Here is a 20,557-nt window from a genome sequence, read left to right on the forward strand (position 1 = left end):
AAAAGCTTTGACATTGGAACAAGGGAAGGCAAAGGTGAATGAGCCTTCATTTTCATCAGAAATAACTCAGAGAGGAAATAACAAACGCACTTAATAGGATATAGAAATCTATCTTACCGTAAAGAAAAATGAGAGAAAAGGGATGGGATAAGGAGGAATGGAGGGTGGGGGGAATAAGTAGTAGAGAAGAGGGAAAATTGTAGGAGAGGTACTCAGATACAACACACTTCTGAGCAGGTACAAGGTGAAAGGAGAGAGAGAGAGTAGAATAAATGAAAATGGAGAGGAATGGAGTAGAGGGAAATACAGCTAGTAATAGCAACTTTGGGGAAAATATTGAAGCAACTTCTTTGGTGGACTAATCATAAAGAAGGTAACTCATCCCAGAGACAGCTGTTTGACTGAAGTACATTTTTTTCTCTCTCTCACTATTCTTGAGGTTTCTCATCCTTTTAGGGGAGGGGGGGTTTATAATTACTCTCACAGCAAGATATTATAATAATATAAAATAAATAAAATTAATTACTTTTTAAATATGAAAATTAAAAAGAAAAATATTATTTTCACCTTTTTAAAGTTTTTTCTACTTATTCTTTCTTGTTATTTTTCTCTTTCTGTTCTAATTTTTCTTTCACAGCTTTGTTAATATGAAAATATGTGTCATATGATAATACATATATAACTTTTATCAGATTACTTGCTATCCTGAGGTGGAGAGAGAGAGAAGGGAGGGGAAGAAGAAAATCTTACAAAAATGAATGTTGAAATTATCTTTCTATATAATTGGAAAATAAATTTTAAAAAGAAATAAAAAAAGATGACACTGGTCTTTGATCATATTGAATGTTCTAAAGATGCTATAAAAGTTATGATTGCATGGATTTGAACTGAATCTAGCAATATCATAACCATCTATTCATTTTAGTTAAAATTCTGAAATACAAAAAAATGATAAAATATCATTTGATTTTCAAGATATAGAACTAAAAGACCTCTTTGATTGTGTTTCTGTTATAGAACATCATGCCAGTGAAAAGAGTTGCAGTGATTGGAGCTGGGGTCAGTGGAATAAGTGCCATTAAGTCCTGTTTGGAAGAAGGACTGGAACCAATCTGCTTTGAAGGAAGCAATGATATTGGGGGACTTTGGAGATATGAGGTAAATTCAAACATTTTACTAAGATCTGACATCTTTCTGTATGTGAGGATTTTAATTTTTTTACCTTATTGTCAGAGAAAATAATTTGACTAAAAATCTATCGATCAAACAAGAATATATGAATCATTTCCTAAGTGCAAAGCACTGTGCTGAGTTTTGGATTTACAATGGAAAAACCAAAACAATTCCTGCCCTCAAGGAGAATATATTCTAATGTAATACACAAGATCATCACCATTTTGATTATAATATGATACTCTATGAATGCAGCATTCCAAAGAATATCAAGGAAAGATAAGAGAGAATTCTTAAATGACCGGTGAAAAGATATAGAAGAAAACAATAGAATGGGAAAGACAAGAAGTTTCCATGAAAATTGGAGCTATTAAGGGAATGTTTTATGCAAAAGAAAAGAGAGAGAGAGAGAGAGAGAGAGAGAGAGAGAGAGAGAGAGAGAGAGAGAGAAGGAAGGGGAATTGCAAAACTTTTTCATCAACAAAATAAATGCAATGAGAATAAGAAAAGAAACTTTTGACTGGGAGAAAAAAATCCTTGTACCAATTATCACTGAAAATAGTCTAACACAAATATTTAGGATAAAGGTACATTTCCCTAGAGAAAAATGCTCCAAAACATGAACAACTGGTTTTTAAATTGTAAACAATTTGTAATTATTAGAAAAACTGCTTCAAAGCACTACTAAGATAAATGCAAATCTGAACAACTTTACTTCATAATCAAGTTGGGAAAAATGGAATAATCAATGTTAAAGGGACTTGTGAAATAGGTACACTAACTATTGGTAAGTACTTCTGGAAAGTATTTTAAAATTATGCTAAAAATAATCTCCCCAAATGTCCATACACTTTGATCCAGAGAGCTATTTACTAGACATATATTCCAGAGAGGTCACCAGCAGAAAAGAAGACTCCACATTCACTGAAATATTTTTAGTAGTGCTTTTTGGAGTAGAAAAGAATTAGAAACATAACATTTGGGAAATAGCAAAATAAACTATGGGACATCAATGTAATAGAACTTTACCTTGCCATAAGAAACAAACAGTACTAAAATATAAAGAAGTATGGGATGATATAAATTAATGCAAAGTGAAGTAATCAGAACTCAAAAATACTCTAAAATTTCTATGTAATGACAACAATGCAAAGGAAACAACAATAAAAACAGGAGTTGACATTTATGTGTTACATTGAACATATTTGGTTCTAAAGAAATGATGAGAGCATTCATCTTTTCTTTGCAAAGGTGGGGAAGGATTATGGGTGTGGAATATTGAATATACTATCAGAAGGTTAAAGAATTGGTTGGTTTTACTAAACTGAAGTTTTTAATCTCTTCCTTTTCATTCCTTGTTATAAGAAATGACTCTCTGGAATAAACTAAAGATTATTTGTAAAATACTTAGGGTGTTTCATAGATAGGAAGAGTTATGTATTGTTATTATCTTATATATTGGCAAAATTAAGAAAACACACATGTAACTATGAATTTGTAAAAGTTCTAAAACCTAAAATAAATTATGTTTTGTCAAGTAAAATTTTAATCAAAAATTTTAGATATAATGAAAAATAGAATTAGTTAGTACTTAAACAATCAGAGATAATAAGGAGGAGGGCAGAATTTACTATGGTTTTGCTCCAGGATCCAGAATTCAGAGAGTGATGATAATTATCTTGGTGCAAGGATTTTTTTCTTCCCAGTCAAAAGTTTCTTTTCTTATTGTTATTGCATTTATTTTGTTCATGAAAAAGTTTTTCAATTCCCCTTCCTTCCTTCCTTCCTTCCTTCCTTCCTTCCTTCCTTCCTTCCTTCCTTCCTTTCTTCCTTCCTTCCTTCTAAAGCACAGAACCAATAAAGTCCAACACCTATTTATCAAGAAGTGATCATTGGGGACAGCTAGATGGCACAGTGGATAAAGCACTAGCCCTGGAGTCAAGAGGTCCTGAATTTAAATCTGGCCTCAAATACTTAATAATTACCTAGCTGTGTGACCTTAGGCAAGTCACTTAACCTCATTACCTTGCCAAAAAAATTACTAAATTGCAAAATGGAGTGAACTTCTAACCTAATCCTACCCTTCCTCATATCCTACACTTTCTAATGAGTATGTGGTATTTTCTCTACATGAAAAAATTCCAAGTTCTAGGTCTGTTACAAGAAATCCTAGCAAGAGAAAATAAAAAGGAAATGTTGAAATACACATTCGTTTATCAATAGGGCAGCTAGATGACACAACGGATAGAGCACTAATCTTAGAGTCAAGAGGATGGGAGTTTGAATTTAGCCTCAGAAACTTAATACTTTCTAGATATGTGACCTTGGGCAAGTCACATTAACTCTGGTTGCCATGCAGCCAGGGCTATTTCTAGCTGTCCCAATTCATATCTGGTCGCTGGACCCAGGTACCCCTGTAGGAGAAAGTTAGGCTGGTGACTTAATATAATCTCCCCTCACTCAAATTCAGTTCATGTGCTTGTCACGGCATCAACTCCCTTGATGTCATGATCTTCATTGAGAATGAAGTACAAATATTGACAAGTTTATTAACTGAACAGTAATTAGACTTAGCCAGTCCTTGTACAGAGATTGGAAGATAGGGTTGAAGAGATAATTAAAGCAGTCATCTATAATCCTTTTAACCAACTTTGTCTCTTCCCTTTTTCCTGAAAATAGCATTGAAAACCCCTGCTTGCTTATATAAATTTTGAATAATAAAAAATAATAACAAACAACAAATAATAATAAACAAAAATAACAAATAAAACAAATAATAAAAAATTATTAATATAACTTGTAAATCTTCTAGTTTCTATAATCTCCCCCAGCTACATGGTGCAGTGAATAGAACAGAGGATTTGAATAGAACATAAGTTAGAAAGACCTGAGCTTGAATTCTGCCTCAGACACTGCTAAAAGCGTGGTCCTGGGTAAGTCACTTCATCTCTGTCTGCTTCAGTTTCCTCAGCTCTAAAATTAACATAATAATAGTACCTTCTTCCCAGGGTTATTAGATCAAGAGATAATATTTTTAAAGGGCTTTAAAATCTTAAAGAATCATATAAATTCTAGTCATTATTATTATTATTATTAATTATTGTCAAAAGAAGCCCCCCTCCCATTGAATAGATTACATTTTACTCAGCTCAGCAAAGCAAGTTGCTTACCCTTAGCTGTGCCCCTGAGCCATTTCGGTAGGTACGTTTCCCAACACAGGAATGAGAGGCTAAAGCCTCAAATTTAGCTGAATATATAATTTACTAATTCAGTTATTTGTTTCATTACATTCCTTTCACTAGTATAGATGCAAAAATAGGATTAGTTAGTGATACGATAGTGAATTCTGTATCTTGGAGCAAAGCCATAGTAAATTCTGCCCTTCTCCCTATTGTCTCTGATTTTCTAAGTACTAACTAATCCTATTTTGCATCATATCACTTTCACTAGTATTGTCTCTTATAGGGAAAGTAGGAGACCAATAAGTTTTACTTTTTAAAATCATCTTTGATGATTTCTTCACATTGAGAATTTTTTTGTAGGAAAAATCAGAAGTGGGGAGACCCAGTATCTACAGATCTCTGACCTGTAATACTTCTAAGGAGATGACAGCCTTTAGTGATTACCCTTTTCCTGATCACTATCCCAACTATCTGCACCATTCCAAAATGATGGAATACCTACGAATGTACATCAAGCATTTTAACCTTCTGAAGCATATTCGCTTCTTGGTGAGTAAGAAAAGAGTGAATATATAGTATTTGGATTGCTCATGGAGAGCATGAGTAAGACACATGATTGGACAAGTAAATGGAGAGAGTACTCTCAAATTTTATAATTTACTCATTTTTACAAATTTATTAATAATGAGACTATAGGCAACCCAAGTCATAGAAAATTTAAAGTTCCAGTTTCTAAGAGAAATTGAATAAATTCTGCAAAGAAATGTTGAATTAGAATTGAGGTTCTTAATCTGGGAACACAAATTTGGCTTAAAAGAAACATTTTAACAACTATATCTCAATATAATTGATTTTTTTCTAATTCTATATATACTCTTATATGATTTAAAAATCTTATTTTAGACTTCACCAGATTACCCAAGGAATCTATGAATCAAAAGAGATTAGGAATTTCTGCATTAGACACTACTATCTTAACTAGAATTCAGAAAAAAAGATTGTAGCAGATACATACCAAGGTCTCCAATTCTTCAAAAAAGGTAGCATTTTAAAGACACTAAACAAACCACTCTATACTTCTTCCTTTGCTCCCAGTCAAAGGTATGCAGTGTAAGAAAGCGCCCTGATTTCTCTACCTCTGGCCAATGGGATGTTTTAGTAGATGCTGATGGGAAGCAGGAATCATATATCTTTGATGGGATCATGGTTTGCAGTGGCCATTATACTCACCCTAATTTACCACTAAAAGACTTTCCAGGTAAGTCACCCTTAAGGTTAAAAAGAGCTATTAAAATTTAAAAATATATTCCATATGTATTCTATCACAGATGAGAACAGGTAATCAATGAACTTTATATTGCTATTGATTTAGAATAATTAAATAGTACAACAAAACCCCAAAAGAATCTTTGTATTATTTGTATGCTGAATAAATACAAAATTATTTTTGTAACTAAGAACTTACTATTTATGGGAATAGTCCTATTAAAGTATATGCATGTGCATATATAGTAAGCATGTATAAATATATACATATAGATATGCATGTATATGTAATATGTATGTGATATATACATATATATTTAGAAATAGGTATAGATATATGTATATCAGCTAAATGGTTCAATAGATACAATGCTGGGCTTAGAGTCAGAAAGACTTTAGTTCTAATCCAAACCCAGACACTTACAAGTTGTGTGGCACTTAGCAATTTACCACAGTTTCTTCATCCATAAAATTAGAAAAAGAAGGAAATGGCACACCACTTCAGTATCTTTGCTAAGAAAACCCCAAATGGGGTCACAAAAAAGTCAAACATGTCTGAAAAAAATGACTGAACAACAACAAAAATGATCCATGAGTTTCAAAGAGTTAAACACAACTGAAAAATCAAGTAACAATATTGATAATAAATGTATGTGGTATGTGTATTATGCATGTGCATATTCATATACATCTGTATGTATACATATAAATATATAATCATATAATATGATTGATTGTACAACCAACAGTTTCAAAAGATCTGTTACTACTTTATACAGTGAACATAAAAATTATTTTAAGAAGAAAAACAAAAACTTCAGAAGGCAACATATAGTCCAGGAGTGATTTACTTACTTAGGATCTCACTGATCTCCCAAAGCTATAGGCTCATCTAAAATAATTACTCAAAGTCTTTCTGACTTCAGGTCTAGTGCTCTATCCACTGAGTTGTCTCCTTTCTTGGGGTGACTAAATTATAACTACATTTTTCTCCAAGTCCATCTTTCCTAACATCCTACTGTCTGTATAAAGTAGCTAAGGCCATTATTAATTAAAATTCCAGTAAACTATTTTTGCTTTCTGTAAAGAAAATTCAAGTTCAATTCAAAGTGAGAAAAAGAAAATGGCCTCCTAAACTCAGCAAATAGTATTACTTATGACATATCTTCCAACTCCTAATTATTTTAGATATTTCATACTTTAAATGCCATAGAAGAAAGATTATTGATCTTGGAGCTGGAAATCAAGCCCATCTTTGACTCAAGCTGGCTTTATGTACCTTGACAAGTCATTTAACAGTTAACTATTCTAAAAAACTCCATAAGGTCCTAAGTTAAAAAATGGTACCCCAACCTAAGATAAGTGGGTTTCTGCACATCTGGGAATTTCTTATATAAGTTTCTAGCTCTACCCCCTCACCACTGAATAGAATAAATAAAAGTGATGACATGACATTTAAAAAAAGAATATTATTGAAAGGCATAATTAGTCAACTAGCACTTATTTGCTGGGTTAAACCCACTGAAGAAAAAAAAAAAAGAAAGTCCAAAGACAGTCCCTGCTCTCAAAGATTTCCCAGTGTGATGGGAAATACCACATTCAAACAATTATGCATAGACAAGTTATTTATAGGATAAAATTAGAAATAATCAGCAGAGGAAAGCACTGACATTAATGGGGATTGGGAAATACTTCTTGTGAAAGTACTTTAGATGAGACTTAAAGGAATATAGGGATGCTGGGAAACAGAGATAAGCAGGGAGAGCATTCCAGAAATGGCAGATAACCAGGGAAAATACCTGTAGTTGGCAATGGAGTGTGAAGGAACAGAAAGGAAGTCGTTATTACTGCATCAGAGAGTATGGGGGGAGAGAAGATGATAAAGGAAAAAATGGAAAAGTGGGAAGGAATCAGATAATTTTATATTTGATCCTGGAGCTACAAAAGAGCCATCAGAAATTACTGTTAAGAGACCTGACAAGATAAGACAAATTTGAGGAAGATTAGTCAGTTGAGTGAAAGATGGACTGGAATTAGAGGGGATCAGAGGGAAGGAGATCAACTAGCAAACTATTACAATAGTCCAGGTGTGAAGTGATGATGTCCTACATCAAGATTGTGGTCAGAGGAAAGAAGGGATTTATGTAAAAGTAGAAATTATTGGCTTGATTTTTGGAGGCTATAGCAATGTGAACATGAGAAGTCACTTAAAAGCACATATATGACCATATGTGAATGGGCATAGGTCAAAGGGAATGAGAAGCAAAAGATAGTCTGAGCATTAAATCGTTACCCTCAGGTTATTAAAATGTTCAGAGGAAAGTTTCTGGGGCACTGAGTGATCCCTGTCTATGGAGTATTTATGGAAATACAAGATGATAAGACTTGAATGGATTTGGTTCTGCACTAATGAAAGGATCATTGATATCTCTGAAATTATAGATCAAGCTAGTTAATGAGTCAACAAACGTTTTTTAGTTTCCTACCACTTGTGAGACACAGTGCTAGGTTCTGCACATACAAAGAAATGATGCTTGCCCTCAAGATTACATTCTAATAAGGAAAAATAACAAGCAAATAATTTTCATTAAAAATAATGCAGGCTTATCCAAAAGTCTTAGAGCATTTTTAATCTTTAATACAATAAAACTGCACAAGGACTAGTTGGGCATCATGTATTATATAAATGGCAAGTGATCATATTGGCAAATAGCAGCAATATCAGGAGACAGGGGAGGAGAGATGGGGGAAAGCCTCCTAAGTCCTTAATTTATAATGTTGCTTGGATACCCTAAATTTGACTGTTAATGTTCTAAAGCAGTGAAAACTACTGCTGACCAGCAAAGAAGTTTGAGTAGTATGTATATTAATTTATTTTTTTCCATTCTTTTACCTTCTGTGGGGGGTGGGGAAGGAAGCAAGATGAGGGGGAAATTGTAAAATTAAAAATAAATAAAATCTCTGTATATTAATTTAAAAAATAAACCCTGTTTATGATGAAAAAGAAATGCATTTTGTAAAACATATACCAAATGTTCAAGGATTTGTCAGAGTCAGAGGTCTCAACACCAGTGCAGATTAACACTTATTTTTAAGTTATAGAACCTTGAGATTTAGTCTTAAATCCTGGAAGTCTAGGGCTACAGGAGAGTTGAATTGATCCTAAGGATATAAGGATTAATTAATTCATTAACAACCAGTTCTTAAGTACCTTCTATTATCAAATACTAAACTAGTTGCTGGAGATACAAATAAAAAACTACTACCATTCCTATTTCTAAGAACCTTATATTCTAATGGAAAAGGAAACAACAAATACAAATATTATAAGAAAATATAAGTAAAACTTAAACAAATGAAAATATGTTAAAAATAGTTCAAAATAAGATAATCTGGGATGGAAGACACTAGAAGCTGGAAGATCAAGAAAGGCTTCATGCACATGAGGACAGTTCCCCCCAACTCCTAGTGCCTTGCCTCCCTATCAACCTTGTATTTAACTAATTTGTATGTCTTTTTGTTTATTAACTTGTGTGTTTGTGTGTGTATGTGTGTATGTGTAGTTGATGTCTCCTTAATTAAGAAAGTAAGTTCTTTGAGGGTAAAAATTGTTTCATTCAATGTACCCATTCCCCAGATGCTATGAGGTAGAAATAAAGAGAGATGAAGGGTAGCAGAAGGGGGGGGGATAGAAAGAAAATTCATTTGACTGAACTATAGAATATAATAATGAGAGGGTATACGGTCTGATAAACAGTGAAATGTAGATATAACTATGCACAGAATAAATACAGAATCAATTTCTAAATTCATTGCTTCTTCTCCATCTGCCCCCCTTGCTCTCTGTCACTTTCTGACTGTCTCTCTCTCTCTCTCTCTCTCTCTCTCTCTCTCTCTCTCTCTCTCTCTCTCTCTCTCTCTCTCCCTCTCCCTCTCTCTCTCTCTCTCTCTCTTCTCTTTCTTCCTTCTTTCTCTGTCTCTCCTTTTCTCTGTTTCCCTCATCTCTGTTTTCATCTCTGACTCCCCCATCTCTGTTTTTATCTCTAACTCCTTTCCTTCATTTTTTCTTTCTTTGTACTGTCTCTGTGCCCCCCCGTCTCTCTCTCCTCTTTTCTCACTCTCCTCTTCTCTTTCTCTGACTTTCTGTACCTGTCTATCTCTTTCTCTTTTCTTTGCTCACAGGAATCAAGAAGTTTAAAGGACCTTATTTCCATACCTGGGAGTATAAGAATGCAGAGAAATTTTTAGGGAAAAGAATCATTGTGATTGGCATTGGGAATTCTGGAGCTGATGTGGCTTGTGAACTCAGTAACATGGCTAAACAGGTCAGCTTTTATTAAATATGCTAGTTTTCAAAAGAATCTATTTACCACCGCAGCAGGCATGGGTAGAACCCAAAAGACTCCCTGATTCCCAGTTGTGTTTTTTTAAGACCCTGAGAAAACAGTGGTCTGGGAATTTTCAGCATGCTATAGAGAAGTATTTTGAACCTTGCAGACAATCTGATCAAATGTGATCATATGTATTTCTTAGAGGTAACATTATATAGTGAATAGAGATCTACCCTCAAAATCAGGAAGATGAGTTCAGTATGTCTCAGATACATATCATCTATGTGACCTACATAGGTCACTTAAGTTCCTTGAGACTCAGTCTCTTCATCTATAAATGGAGGAAACAGTAGTATTTACTACCCAGGATTGTTTTAAAGATTAAATGAGATAATATAAATTAAGCATTTTGTGAGATAATATCAAACAATGGTGAAGTTGAAGATGGGGATGGGAATAAAGTAAAGAAAGTATGTTGTATTAAGGCAACTTCTCTCTCACCTAGGTCTTCCTCAGTACAAGGCGAGGTGCTTGGATTTGGAACCGAGTTTGGGACAATGGGTATCCCATTGACACAGTACTCTTCACACGCCTTTATAACAACATCACTAAGTGGTTAACAACCTCCATGATTAACAACTGGGCAGAGAATAAACTCAATTCCAAGTTTAATCACATGGACTTTGGTCTTCAGCCTCAGCACAGGTATACTCTAGGAATGGGGGGAGGCAGGGGGATATTTTCCTTTGTTTATTGAAATGAGCTAGGTAGGAGACTTGGAAATGGACTGAAATCTCTATAAGAAATATTTGTCTAAGCACAAAATGTCAACTTTAAAAATGGAGAGCAAAGAAGGGTGGGTTGGATGAGTAGTGGAGTTTTATAAGACCTTTTAGAGAGTGTATTTTGAATTAGCCTCTAATGTCCCTTTCAATTCTATAAAAGAATTGATACCATAACCTCTTTCCTCATGAGTTTCTGCATCATCTTACTCTATTTTTACTGAGAATGAAGAAATGGAGATATACTGCCTTTTTTCAAGTGGAGTTATCATGTCAGTTTGAGAATGTCCAAATTCAAGGTGGTTTGGACAATGCATTTCTGATCTCTCTTTGACTTTATAATACAAATGTCTTTCTGTGCTACTTGTGGAAATTGGTATCTTAAAAAAAGTTGATATGTATATATTTGTTACTTAGACATATGCATTGTATTATATGTAGTTATTTATAAAAAACGCATTAAGAATACATATTTATAATGCTGTCCAAGAGGACATCATAGAAACTACAATCAAGATTACTTCTAAAGTAAATAAGTATTTACATAGTGTCTTCTATATAAATACTATGGTCACTGGGCTAAGTCACTTTTATCCAAATATTATCTCACTTGATCTTCACAAAAACCCTGCAAGGTAGGTGCTCTTATTATCCCTATTTCTTTAGTTTAGGAAACTGAGGCAGACAGAGGTTAAGTGACTTTCACATTTTGAATACAACCACACAGGATCATAAAGTGAGACTAGATTTGAACTTTAGTCTTCCTTATTTCAGGTTTAGTGTTCTATTTACATTGCTCTCAGTTGCATCTAATTACTAAAAACAAATTATTAAATTACTGAAAACAAAAGAGAAAACATTTCTATTCTTATAGAAAGACAGTCTGCCTTGGGATACCATATTTAGTTCCAATGACCAAATCTCAAAAAACATACATATTGAACCTCAGAAACACCATAGAAGGTTACCCAAATTAATCAAGAGAATTGGAAAGGCTGCCATATGAAATCCAATGAAAACATTCAGGAATTATTTTCTCATAAAAACACAGAAGCAGAGATGTATAATGAAAAAGGACATTCAAAGTTCTTTCATTTTAGTGAAGTGAAAACTGAGATTAATATTTTGTTCAGTTGTTTTCAGTCATGTCTGAGTCTTTCTGACCATATTTGGGATCATCTTGGCAGTGATGCTTCTCCATTTCCTTTTCCAGTTTATTTTACAGATGAGGAAACTGAGGTAAACAGTAATAAATGACTTGCCCCCATCACACAGTAGTAAGTGTTTGAAGCCACATTTGAACTCAAGAAGATGAGAATTCCAAGGCCAGATCTCTGATCCACTGAGCCACTTAGCTGCCCTAGATGAGGGCTAAAGAGATGAAATATCTTGCTCAAGGTGACACAGTCAATTACAGAGCCAGGATCTGATCTAGGTCCTTGGACCCTGAATACAGCAAGCTTCAAATGTTCATTCTGGGAATGCAAAGATTTAGAGAGAATATGATATCACTTCATAAAGTCAAAGAAAGTATGTATAGAATAAGCATGAATTTGTTCATCAAAACCTAGAGTAGGGACTAAGAAATCTTCCTTGAGAGTTGAAAGAGACATAGTTCTTCTCAATTCCAATTTGATGCTATCAAAATTGCACAAATATATTTAATTTCTATAGATTATTTTTTTTGCCAGATGTCAAATGATCATGTACTGAAGGACACCTTTTTGCAATCTGTAATGCTAATCTTTGAACTTTCAACTTCCTACATCTTCTAGAGTTCAGGAAATTTTAGCGCCTGGTCAATTTTAATAGTGCTAGATGTAAACAGCAATTCTGAAATTAATCTGCCCTTAGGAAAGTACTAGAGAATGGCAAATTGCTCTGGCAAATTGAAGTTCCTTCTCAATGTTTACTGCTCACCTTCACAAAGATATATATACTCACTTTCTTGCATCATACTCATTTTCCCATAGGTTTCTGAGTCATCAACCTACTTTCAGTGATGATATGCCCAACCGTATCATTTCTGGGAGTCTTCTGGTAAAACCAAATGTGACTGAATTCACTGAAAACACAGCTATATTTGAAGATGGTACTGAAGAGGAGATAGATGTTGTCATTTTTGCTACAGGTTATGAATTTGATTTCTCTTTCTTGGAGGATGACTTGAAACACATTGACAGCCAGAACACCATGTATAAGTTTGTATTTCCACCTTTTCTTGAGAAGGCAACATTAGCTTTTATTGGTATCCTCCAGCCAGTGGGAGCCACCATTCCTACATCAGAACTCCAGAGTCGTTGGGTTGTACGTGTACTCAAGGGTAAGTATAAGACCCACATGTTTTTAAAGTTGGACCTGTGATTTTACTCAATGAGTAAACTTCCCATTGTGTATAGTCACAGACAATTGTGTGAAGCATTGAGAAGTTAAGTTACCTGAGCAGGATCATACATCTAGTGTATATCAGAATTAAGACTTAAATCTAGTTCTTTCTGACTCCTCAAACCAGCTCTCTAGCCATTATGACCTCCTATTTCTTTGTATTTGTGAAATAGGGAACCAATAAAGCAGAATGATTTGAGAGGACACCTATATCCAATATGAGTTTGCTACTGACCTATTGTAATGTTGGAAACAACCTTTGGATTTTTCATCTCTGCTGCACCATTGATGCTCAGGAAATTTTACTGAGTGGTGAATTTTCATAGCACTAGATGTAAACAACTGTAATAAAATTAACTTATCCTTAAAGGATTGAAAACTCCTCTGCTTATTAACTATATTCAAGAAAATTGCTTTGTCTTCCTGAAACTAGCAACCAAAGGGAAATATCGCCCCTTTTTCTTTAGGAACTCACACATGGGAACTTTGGTTTTCAGTTCCTGATTTCAATATCACAATTTTCTCCTAAAGCTACTTCTTCTTGGTCAAGGATTTCTCTAGTCAGTCCTCCTAAGATTCTCTCTCTTTGTTTTCCCTAGGATCAAACAAATTACCATTGGAGAAAGACATGATGGCAGACATTAAACGAATGAGAGCCAAACTGAACAAACAGTAAGAAACTTTATGTTTGATGAAAGATAATTAAGCTTAGTCGGTTTGCTTATTATATGTAATTTATGTTTTATTCCTTATGGTAACGGGTTAGAAAGTCTGCCCGCAGGACAATTTCTTAAAATGGTTCTCTATTTAAAAGATTATGTCTATTATTTCACCAAAACTTTGAAAGCCCAAGTACTTCCTTATCTCAGGTTCACTTTGAGGGCTAAACCTAAAAGAACAATTTTGTTCTTGTGAGGAAGAAAAGTACTTAATTAAGGTTAGCACAAACATGAATTTCTAACTCTTTAAAAATGTACAGATCCATTGAAATAAGTTCTATAAGTTGAGGATATGAATAAATTAAAAGACATTTTAAGTTACTATGTACTAAACTAAACACTGAATATAGGGAAAACTAGTTGGTTCAGTGAAAAGAGTGACTGACCTGGAATCAAGAAGACCTGAGTTCAAATACAACTTCAGACATGTAATAGCTATATTACCCTGGACAAGTCACTTCACACTCTTTGCCTCAGTTTTCTCATTTGTAAAAATGAACTGGGAAAGGAAATGGCAAAATATTTCGGTATCATTGCCAAGAGAACCCCAAATGGAATCAAGAAGAGTAGGTCATGATTGAAACAACTACACAACAAAAACAATATCTAAGTAGAAAAAAGCAAAACAGTTCTTGATCTCAAGAAACTTGCACTCTCTTTGGGAGCTATACATAGAAAAGAAAGTTTAGCTACAGGACAGAGAAAAGACGTAGCACTCTTAAAGATGCATCAGTAGTCTATGAGAGTACTGAAGTGCTGGGGTCTAAAAGTCATAACAACAGAGGACATAAGTCCTAGAGGTCTTCCAATTCCCCAGAATGAATAGTATTAGTAATATGTAACTTGACTTGATTTGAACTGATGGAGAAATGAATTACAGGAGAAGCATCTGAACATGGAAATGGGTTTAGCTGACTCTTGGCTAATCTGAATTTATAACCTCCATGGTCTAGGATGATGCTGGTCTAAGGTGCTAGTGTGGAGTTGATAAATCAACACACACACAACAGTCCTTGATAGGTTCTGGATAGTCTATTCAAGAAGGCAAGAAGGAAGGGAACATTACTGATGTCTGGCCTTTCTGTCTCCTAAATGTGGGTTCTGAAGGTCCCATCAGGGCTAGCTAACATGCAGGTCTTTCTTAACCCCAGAGTTTAGAGTCTATAGAAAGCTAGAGAATTCTCTCCTATGGGAAACTTCTATTACATTCCCTTATGAGAATGCAAAGTGCAACATGTTTAGTGTTTCAATCTCCTGGGTAATCTATATTTTTATAAATAAGGTCCTTTAAGGTGAGGGGAGAAAAAAGAATTGAAGCAATATTCCATATATAACAGGGAAGACAAGCAAAATGGTATAGTAAATGAATAAATCGTTCTTCAGAATCTGTTAAACATAGCTGAATGGGAATGAGAATGGTCTTTAAGCTACAGAATAAAGGACTGATTCAAAATGATAATAGTGAGTTGATGGAGATCATTCTCCATGAACTCTAGAATCCAGAAATTGTTCTTTTAACTGTTCCTTGAACAAGAGTCTATCGCCAAACTCCATGTATTTCCACTGGCTTTTGCACATGCATACAGTTTTCTCCTTTCTTACCTTCACATCCTTTCTTCCTTTGCTTCCTTCAAGTCTTACTTTCTGCAAGAATCTATTCCTAATCCTTCTTATAATTATTGCCTTCTGAAATTATCTCATATATATATATATATATATATATATATATATATGCATATGTATAAATATATCTTATTTGTATATAGCTGTTTACATGTTGTCATCACTACCATTTCCATTAGACTGTGAGCTCCTTGAAGACAGGAACTATTTTTGGCCTTTGTATGTATCCACAATACTTAGCTCAGTTCCTAGTACATAGTAGATACTTAAACAAATGCTTGTTGATTTGACTTGACTAAAAAATATCAAAAGACATTTTGCTTGAGAATAATTTCATAGCTTCTTAGAGACCCTGACATTGGGGTAAATTTCATTCATTCCCTCATCCTGAAGACATCCACTAAACAATCTTTACATATTGTAAGTGGAAACGACTAAAGGATGGGGTCTCAGACCCAACCTCTAACCTAATGTTTCTCTTCTTTCTCTTTTGGTTTCAGGTTTTTGCAAAGCCCACGTGATACTAGTCGAGTACCCTATATTCAATACATGGATGAAATTGCTTCTGAAATAGGTGCCAAACCTAATGTGCTCTCTCTCTTTCTCTGGGATCCCAAGCTGGCATTAGAAGTTTTCCTTGGTCCCTGCACCCCATACCAGTACCGACTACAGGGACCCGGAAAATGGGTTGGGGCCAGGGCAACTATCCTCACTCAAAGGGAACGAATTATCAAACCCATGAAGACAAGGATCCTCAACTGTAACCAGCCTCCATCCTCTAAGTTATCTTGGCTATTAGGAATCTGCCTTAGCCTAGTTCTGTTTATCACTATTTTGATAATTATTAGATAATACTGTCATCATCCTGGCAAATAACTCAGATAATTAAGGGGTAATTAGGTGATCACTGATTCCTGTTTGATTTTGACTAATTATCCTGCTATGCTAAATTTTCTCAACTCACAAAACAGTCTACGGTTACTTATTTAAGAATTTTCCCTAAGTTTCTAGGTTTTCTTTCTTTCTTTTTATTAATGTGTAAGTTGAAAAAACATTTGAGAAAAAAATATGAATAGGGATTCCAGGTGGAATCTGCCTAAACTTAGCTTTTCCTTCATTCCCAAATTGGCAATAGTTTTTTTTTTTTTTTTGGTCTGGCTCTCTCCCACTTTTGTGAAAAAAAAAAAAATCATGAGGAAATGAAGTTTAAAGCTTCAAATAACCTAGAGACTTCCAAGAATAACTGAATGAGGGGTGGCTAGGTGGTGCTGTGAACAGAGCACCGGCCCTGGAGTCAAGAGTACCTGAGTTCAAATCCGGCCTCAGACACTTAATAATTACCTAGTTGTGTGGCCTTGAGCAAGCCACTTAACCCCCCTGAATAATATATCACTAAAAAAATTTCCCATGCATTATAAATCTATTCATTTAACAATCATAATAATTATCATAATAATAAATAGTTTTATATAGTACCTTAAGTTTTACAAAGCGTTTTACATATAATATTTCATTTGATCCTCACAAGAACCTTGTGAGATAATGTTACCTCATTAGGCAGTTGAATAAAGTGGGGCACAGTTAAGCATCTTGTCTTGCTCTGGGTCACCCAGTGGCAAGTATTTGAGTTCAAGCACCTCTACAAACTAATTGCTTGATATAAAAATTGCAAGTTTGCTGTAGTGATGGGATTTTACTCTTAACTTTTTTTTAAGAAGGGAGATAGGGTACAGGTAACATTTGAAAATTTAAATTATAAATAAAATATAAATTAATTAATACAAATAAATTATAAATAAAAACCTAGAATTAAGAGAACTCTGAGTACCATTAAAATAGAAGATGACAATCTATGTGGTATTGTTGTTCAATCTTTTCTGACACTTCATGACACCCCATAGCACACTAATACCTTCCATGGGGTTTTCTTGGGAAAGATAGTAGAGTTGATTTGCCATTTCCTTTTCCAGTAGACTAAGATAAACAAAAGTTAAGTGACTTTGCCAAGTGTCTGAGGCTAGGTAATTAAGTGTCTGAGGGCAGATTTGAACTCAGGTACTCCTGACTCCAGGGCTGGTGTTCTATCCACTGCACCACCTAGCCACCCCTCATTTCAAACTTGAACCACCCACAAACCTTTTGTTTGAGGTTTAGAAATCTTCTAGTTTGAGGTTAATAAATCTGCAATTACCCTCTCATTAGCCTCCAGGAATTACTAGAAAAGTACCCTACCCTAAACTATTAAGAACTATATAAACTACCATCTGGGTTTCTCCTAGCTGTTGAATACCTGACATTGTTGGATCAATGTTGTTTTGGGGACTTGGGTGTTTTTTTTTTTAACAAGACACATGTGGGGGCAGCTAGGTGGCACAGTGGATTAAAGCACCTGCCTTGGAGTCAGGAGTACCTGAGTACCAATCCAGTCTCAGACACTTAATAATTACCTAGCTGTGTGGCCTTGGGCAAGCCACTTAACCCCATTTGCCTTGCAAAAACCTAAAAAAAAAAAAAAAAAACCACATGTGATTAAATTTTAAACCCTTCTGAGAAAATAATTTGAAAACAGGACCAGAAGGCAGAAAATTGAGAGATTTAGACATTAAACATAATGGCACTTTAGAGTAAGCTCAACTCATGAAATCCAACTGGAGTAAACAACTATGGGATTTGAAATTTGTTTTCTGCTTTATTCCTTCTCCACAATCTTTTATGTTGGCTTGATTTTTCACCATATTAAGCTCCCATTTCATTTTTCTTTATTTCTTTTCTCCTTCATTCTACACCCCCCAGCCTATATGTTTTTCCCTTTTTCTAACTCATTCCATTAATTATGTAAAAAATTTACTATATTACATATGTGATATACCATATTTCCCCATGTAAAAGATGCAACATAATTTGGGGGCCCAAATTTGAAAAAAATTATATTACATAAATCTATTGAACTCAAGTAAATAAAACATGATATTTATTATGGTATTTAATAAATATCATAAAATTCATACAACTCCCCATCACCATCAAAACTCCCATCCGATGATGAATCCCTGTCTTATGAGAGGCTCTGCCTGCTCTCCTGTCTATGCTCTGGTCTGGGGTTGACCACCAGCATTCCCTGTGTAGACACATGCTTAATCCATTCTTTTTCATAAACCTGAAGCACCAGTGAGTGTCCTCCTGGGAAATCAGTCATTTCTTCTTCATCAGCAATTCATCTTGCCTCCTGCTGAACCATCTTTGTGGACACAAGAATTCCACTCACCTTTTACTCTTCAATCCATCTTTCAATTCCCTTTTGAACTCAGGTCATTTGGCTGCCTTGCCTCTCATGGCCTTCTTCTTCCAGAGCATTTTCAGTGGGTTTCTTCTTCTTATAGCCAGTCTTGGACTGTTTTCCAAGTTGTAGGAGGACTAAACTGATATTCAGCGGCATGATTTCCATTCATTTTTGCAAACTGGATCACTTTAAACTTGAATTCAACAATGGTCAAAAATCTTTTCTAAGCCATTTCTGGGCAGAACATGACAACTGTAACCTAACATACCAGTAACAAATGAGAAACAGTGAGCACAAAGACAATAAGCACAAAAAAAGCAAGAAATGCAACTAAAAAATCTACAACCACTGTATAAGAAATTCCCAGTTTTTAGAACCCAAATTTTCCAAAAAGGAGTATGTTGTATACAGGGGGAAATATGGTAATCAATTATTGTAACACTAATATTTTAGTAAATTTTGTTAGGCTACTAAATAAAATGCAAACAGTGACCACAGAAACAGATGATGGCACATGCTAAGTCTAGTTACCAGAAGACTCTGAGATGCAGAAATTTCTCTGCTCTGCCTGGGGCAGGATACTGCTGTTTATCCATACTCAGATCCAGCTTGCAGTTTGGCCTTCCATACTAAGATAGCAGGTATCCTACTCACAGCTCCAGGGCAGAGGGGAATGCCTGTGGTCATCTACATAGCAAACCACAGGCAAGAAAGCATAAGACTTTGGAGGAATAAAGGTCCCAGTGGAGTGTCCAAAAAAAAAAGCCCAAAGCCTTGGAAGTGCTGTAAATTCATCTTGGGCTAAGGAAATAAGTAAACAACAGAAAAAAGAAGAATATGCCCATAGAAAATTACTTTAGTCCCATGGAAGATCAAAGCACATACTCAGATGATGATAAAATCAAAGCTTCTGTATCCAAAACCTCCAAGAGAAATAGAAAATGGACTCAACCTATGGGTGAGCTCAAAAAAAAAAGACTTTGAAAAGCAATTAAGGGAGGTGGAGGAAAAATTGGGAAGAGAAATGAGAGTGATGCAGAAAAATCATGAAAACCAAATCAGCAGCTTGTTGAAAGAAATACAAAAAAAACTGAAGAAAATAATATGTTAAAAACCAGTTTGGGCCAAATGGGAAAAGCAAAACAAAAGGCAAATGAGGAGAAGAATGCCTTAAAAAGCAGAATTGGCCAGCTGGAAAAGGAGATAAAAAGCTCTCTGAAGAAAATAAATCTTTCAAATGCACAATGGAACCAAAGAAAGCTGATGACTTTGCAAGAAATCTGGAAGAAATAAAACTATTCTAAAAAGCCAAAAATTAGAAGAAAATGTGAAATATTTCATTAGAAAAACAACCAACCCCCAAAAACAGATCCAGAAGAAATAATTTTAAAATTTTTGGACTCCCTGAAAGTCATAACCAGGAAAAGAGCCTAGACTTCATTTTTCAAGAAATAATGCAGCATATCCTAGATAATACAGATATCCTAGAAGCAGAGGGTAAAATAGAAATTGAGAGAATTCACCAGTCACCTCCTGAAAGAAATTCCAAAAGAAAAACTTCCAGGAATATTATAGCCAAATTCCAAAACTCCCAAGTCAAAGAGAAAATACTAAAAGCTGCCAGAAACAAACAATTCAACTACTGTGGCTCCATAGTCAGGATTACATAGGATCTGGCAGCATCTACATTAAGGGCTCATAGGAATTGGAATATGATAATCCGGAAGGCAAAAGATCTTGGTTTACAACCGAGAATCAACTACCCAAGAAAATCAAACATCCTCTTTCAGGGGAAAAGATGGACTTTCAATGAAAC

General features: G+C 34.7%; 1 protein-coding gene across 1 annotated transcript; it reads left to right on the forward strand.

Moving 5' to 3' along the window:
- The first annotated feature begins 1,023 nt into the window (after window positions 1–1,023).
- LOC141511871 (flavin-containing monooxygenase 5-like) lies at window positions 1,024–16,313 on the forward strand. The gene is made up of 8 exons (XM_074220875.1): window positions 1,024–1,158; window positions 4,716–4,904; window positions 5,451–5,613; window positions 9,804–9,946; window positions 10,458–10,657; window positions 12,708–13,057; window positions 13,719–13,791; window positions 15,962–16,313. The coding sequence occupies exons 1-8, from the start codon at window positions 1,024–1,026 to the stop codon at window positions 16,311–16,313; spliced, it is 1,605 nt and encodes a 534-aa protein (XP_074076976.1).
- The last annotated feature ends 4,244 nt before the right edge of the window (window positions 16,314–20,557 follow it).

The sequence above is a fragment of the Macrotis lagotis genome, chromosome 2 (assembly GCF_037893015.1).
Source record: "Macrotis lagotis isolate mMagLag1 chromosome 2, bilby.v1.9.chrom.fasta, whole genome shotgun sequence".
In the NCBI taxonomy this organism is placed as follows: domain Eukaryota; kingdom Metazoa; phylum Chordata; class Mammalia; order Peramelemorphia; family Peramelidae; genus Macrotis; species Macrotis lagotis.

Bases quoted from the DNA above. Each gene is read 5' to 3' on its own strand.
- LOC141511871 (XM_074220875.1), top strand. From the start codon at position 1,024: ATGCCAGTGAAAAGAGTTGCAGTGATTGGAGCTGGGGTCAGTGGAATA. The intron at 1,159-4,715 runs GTAAATTCAAAC...ATTTTTTTGTAG, and splicing joins GGGGACTTTGGAGATATGAG to GAAAAATCAGAAGTGGGGAG. The intron at 13,058-13,718 runs GTAAGTATAAGA...TGTTTTCCCTAG, and splicing joins GGTTGTACGTGTACTCAAGG to GATCAAACAAATTACCATTG.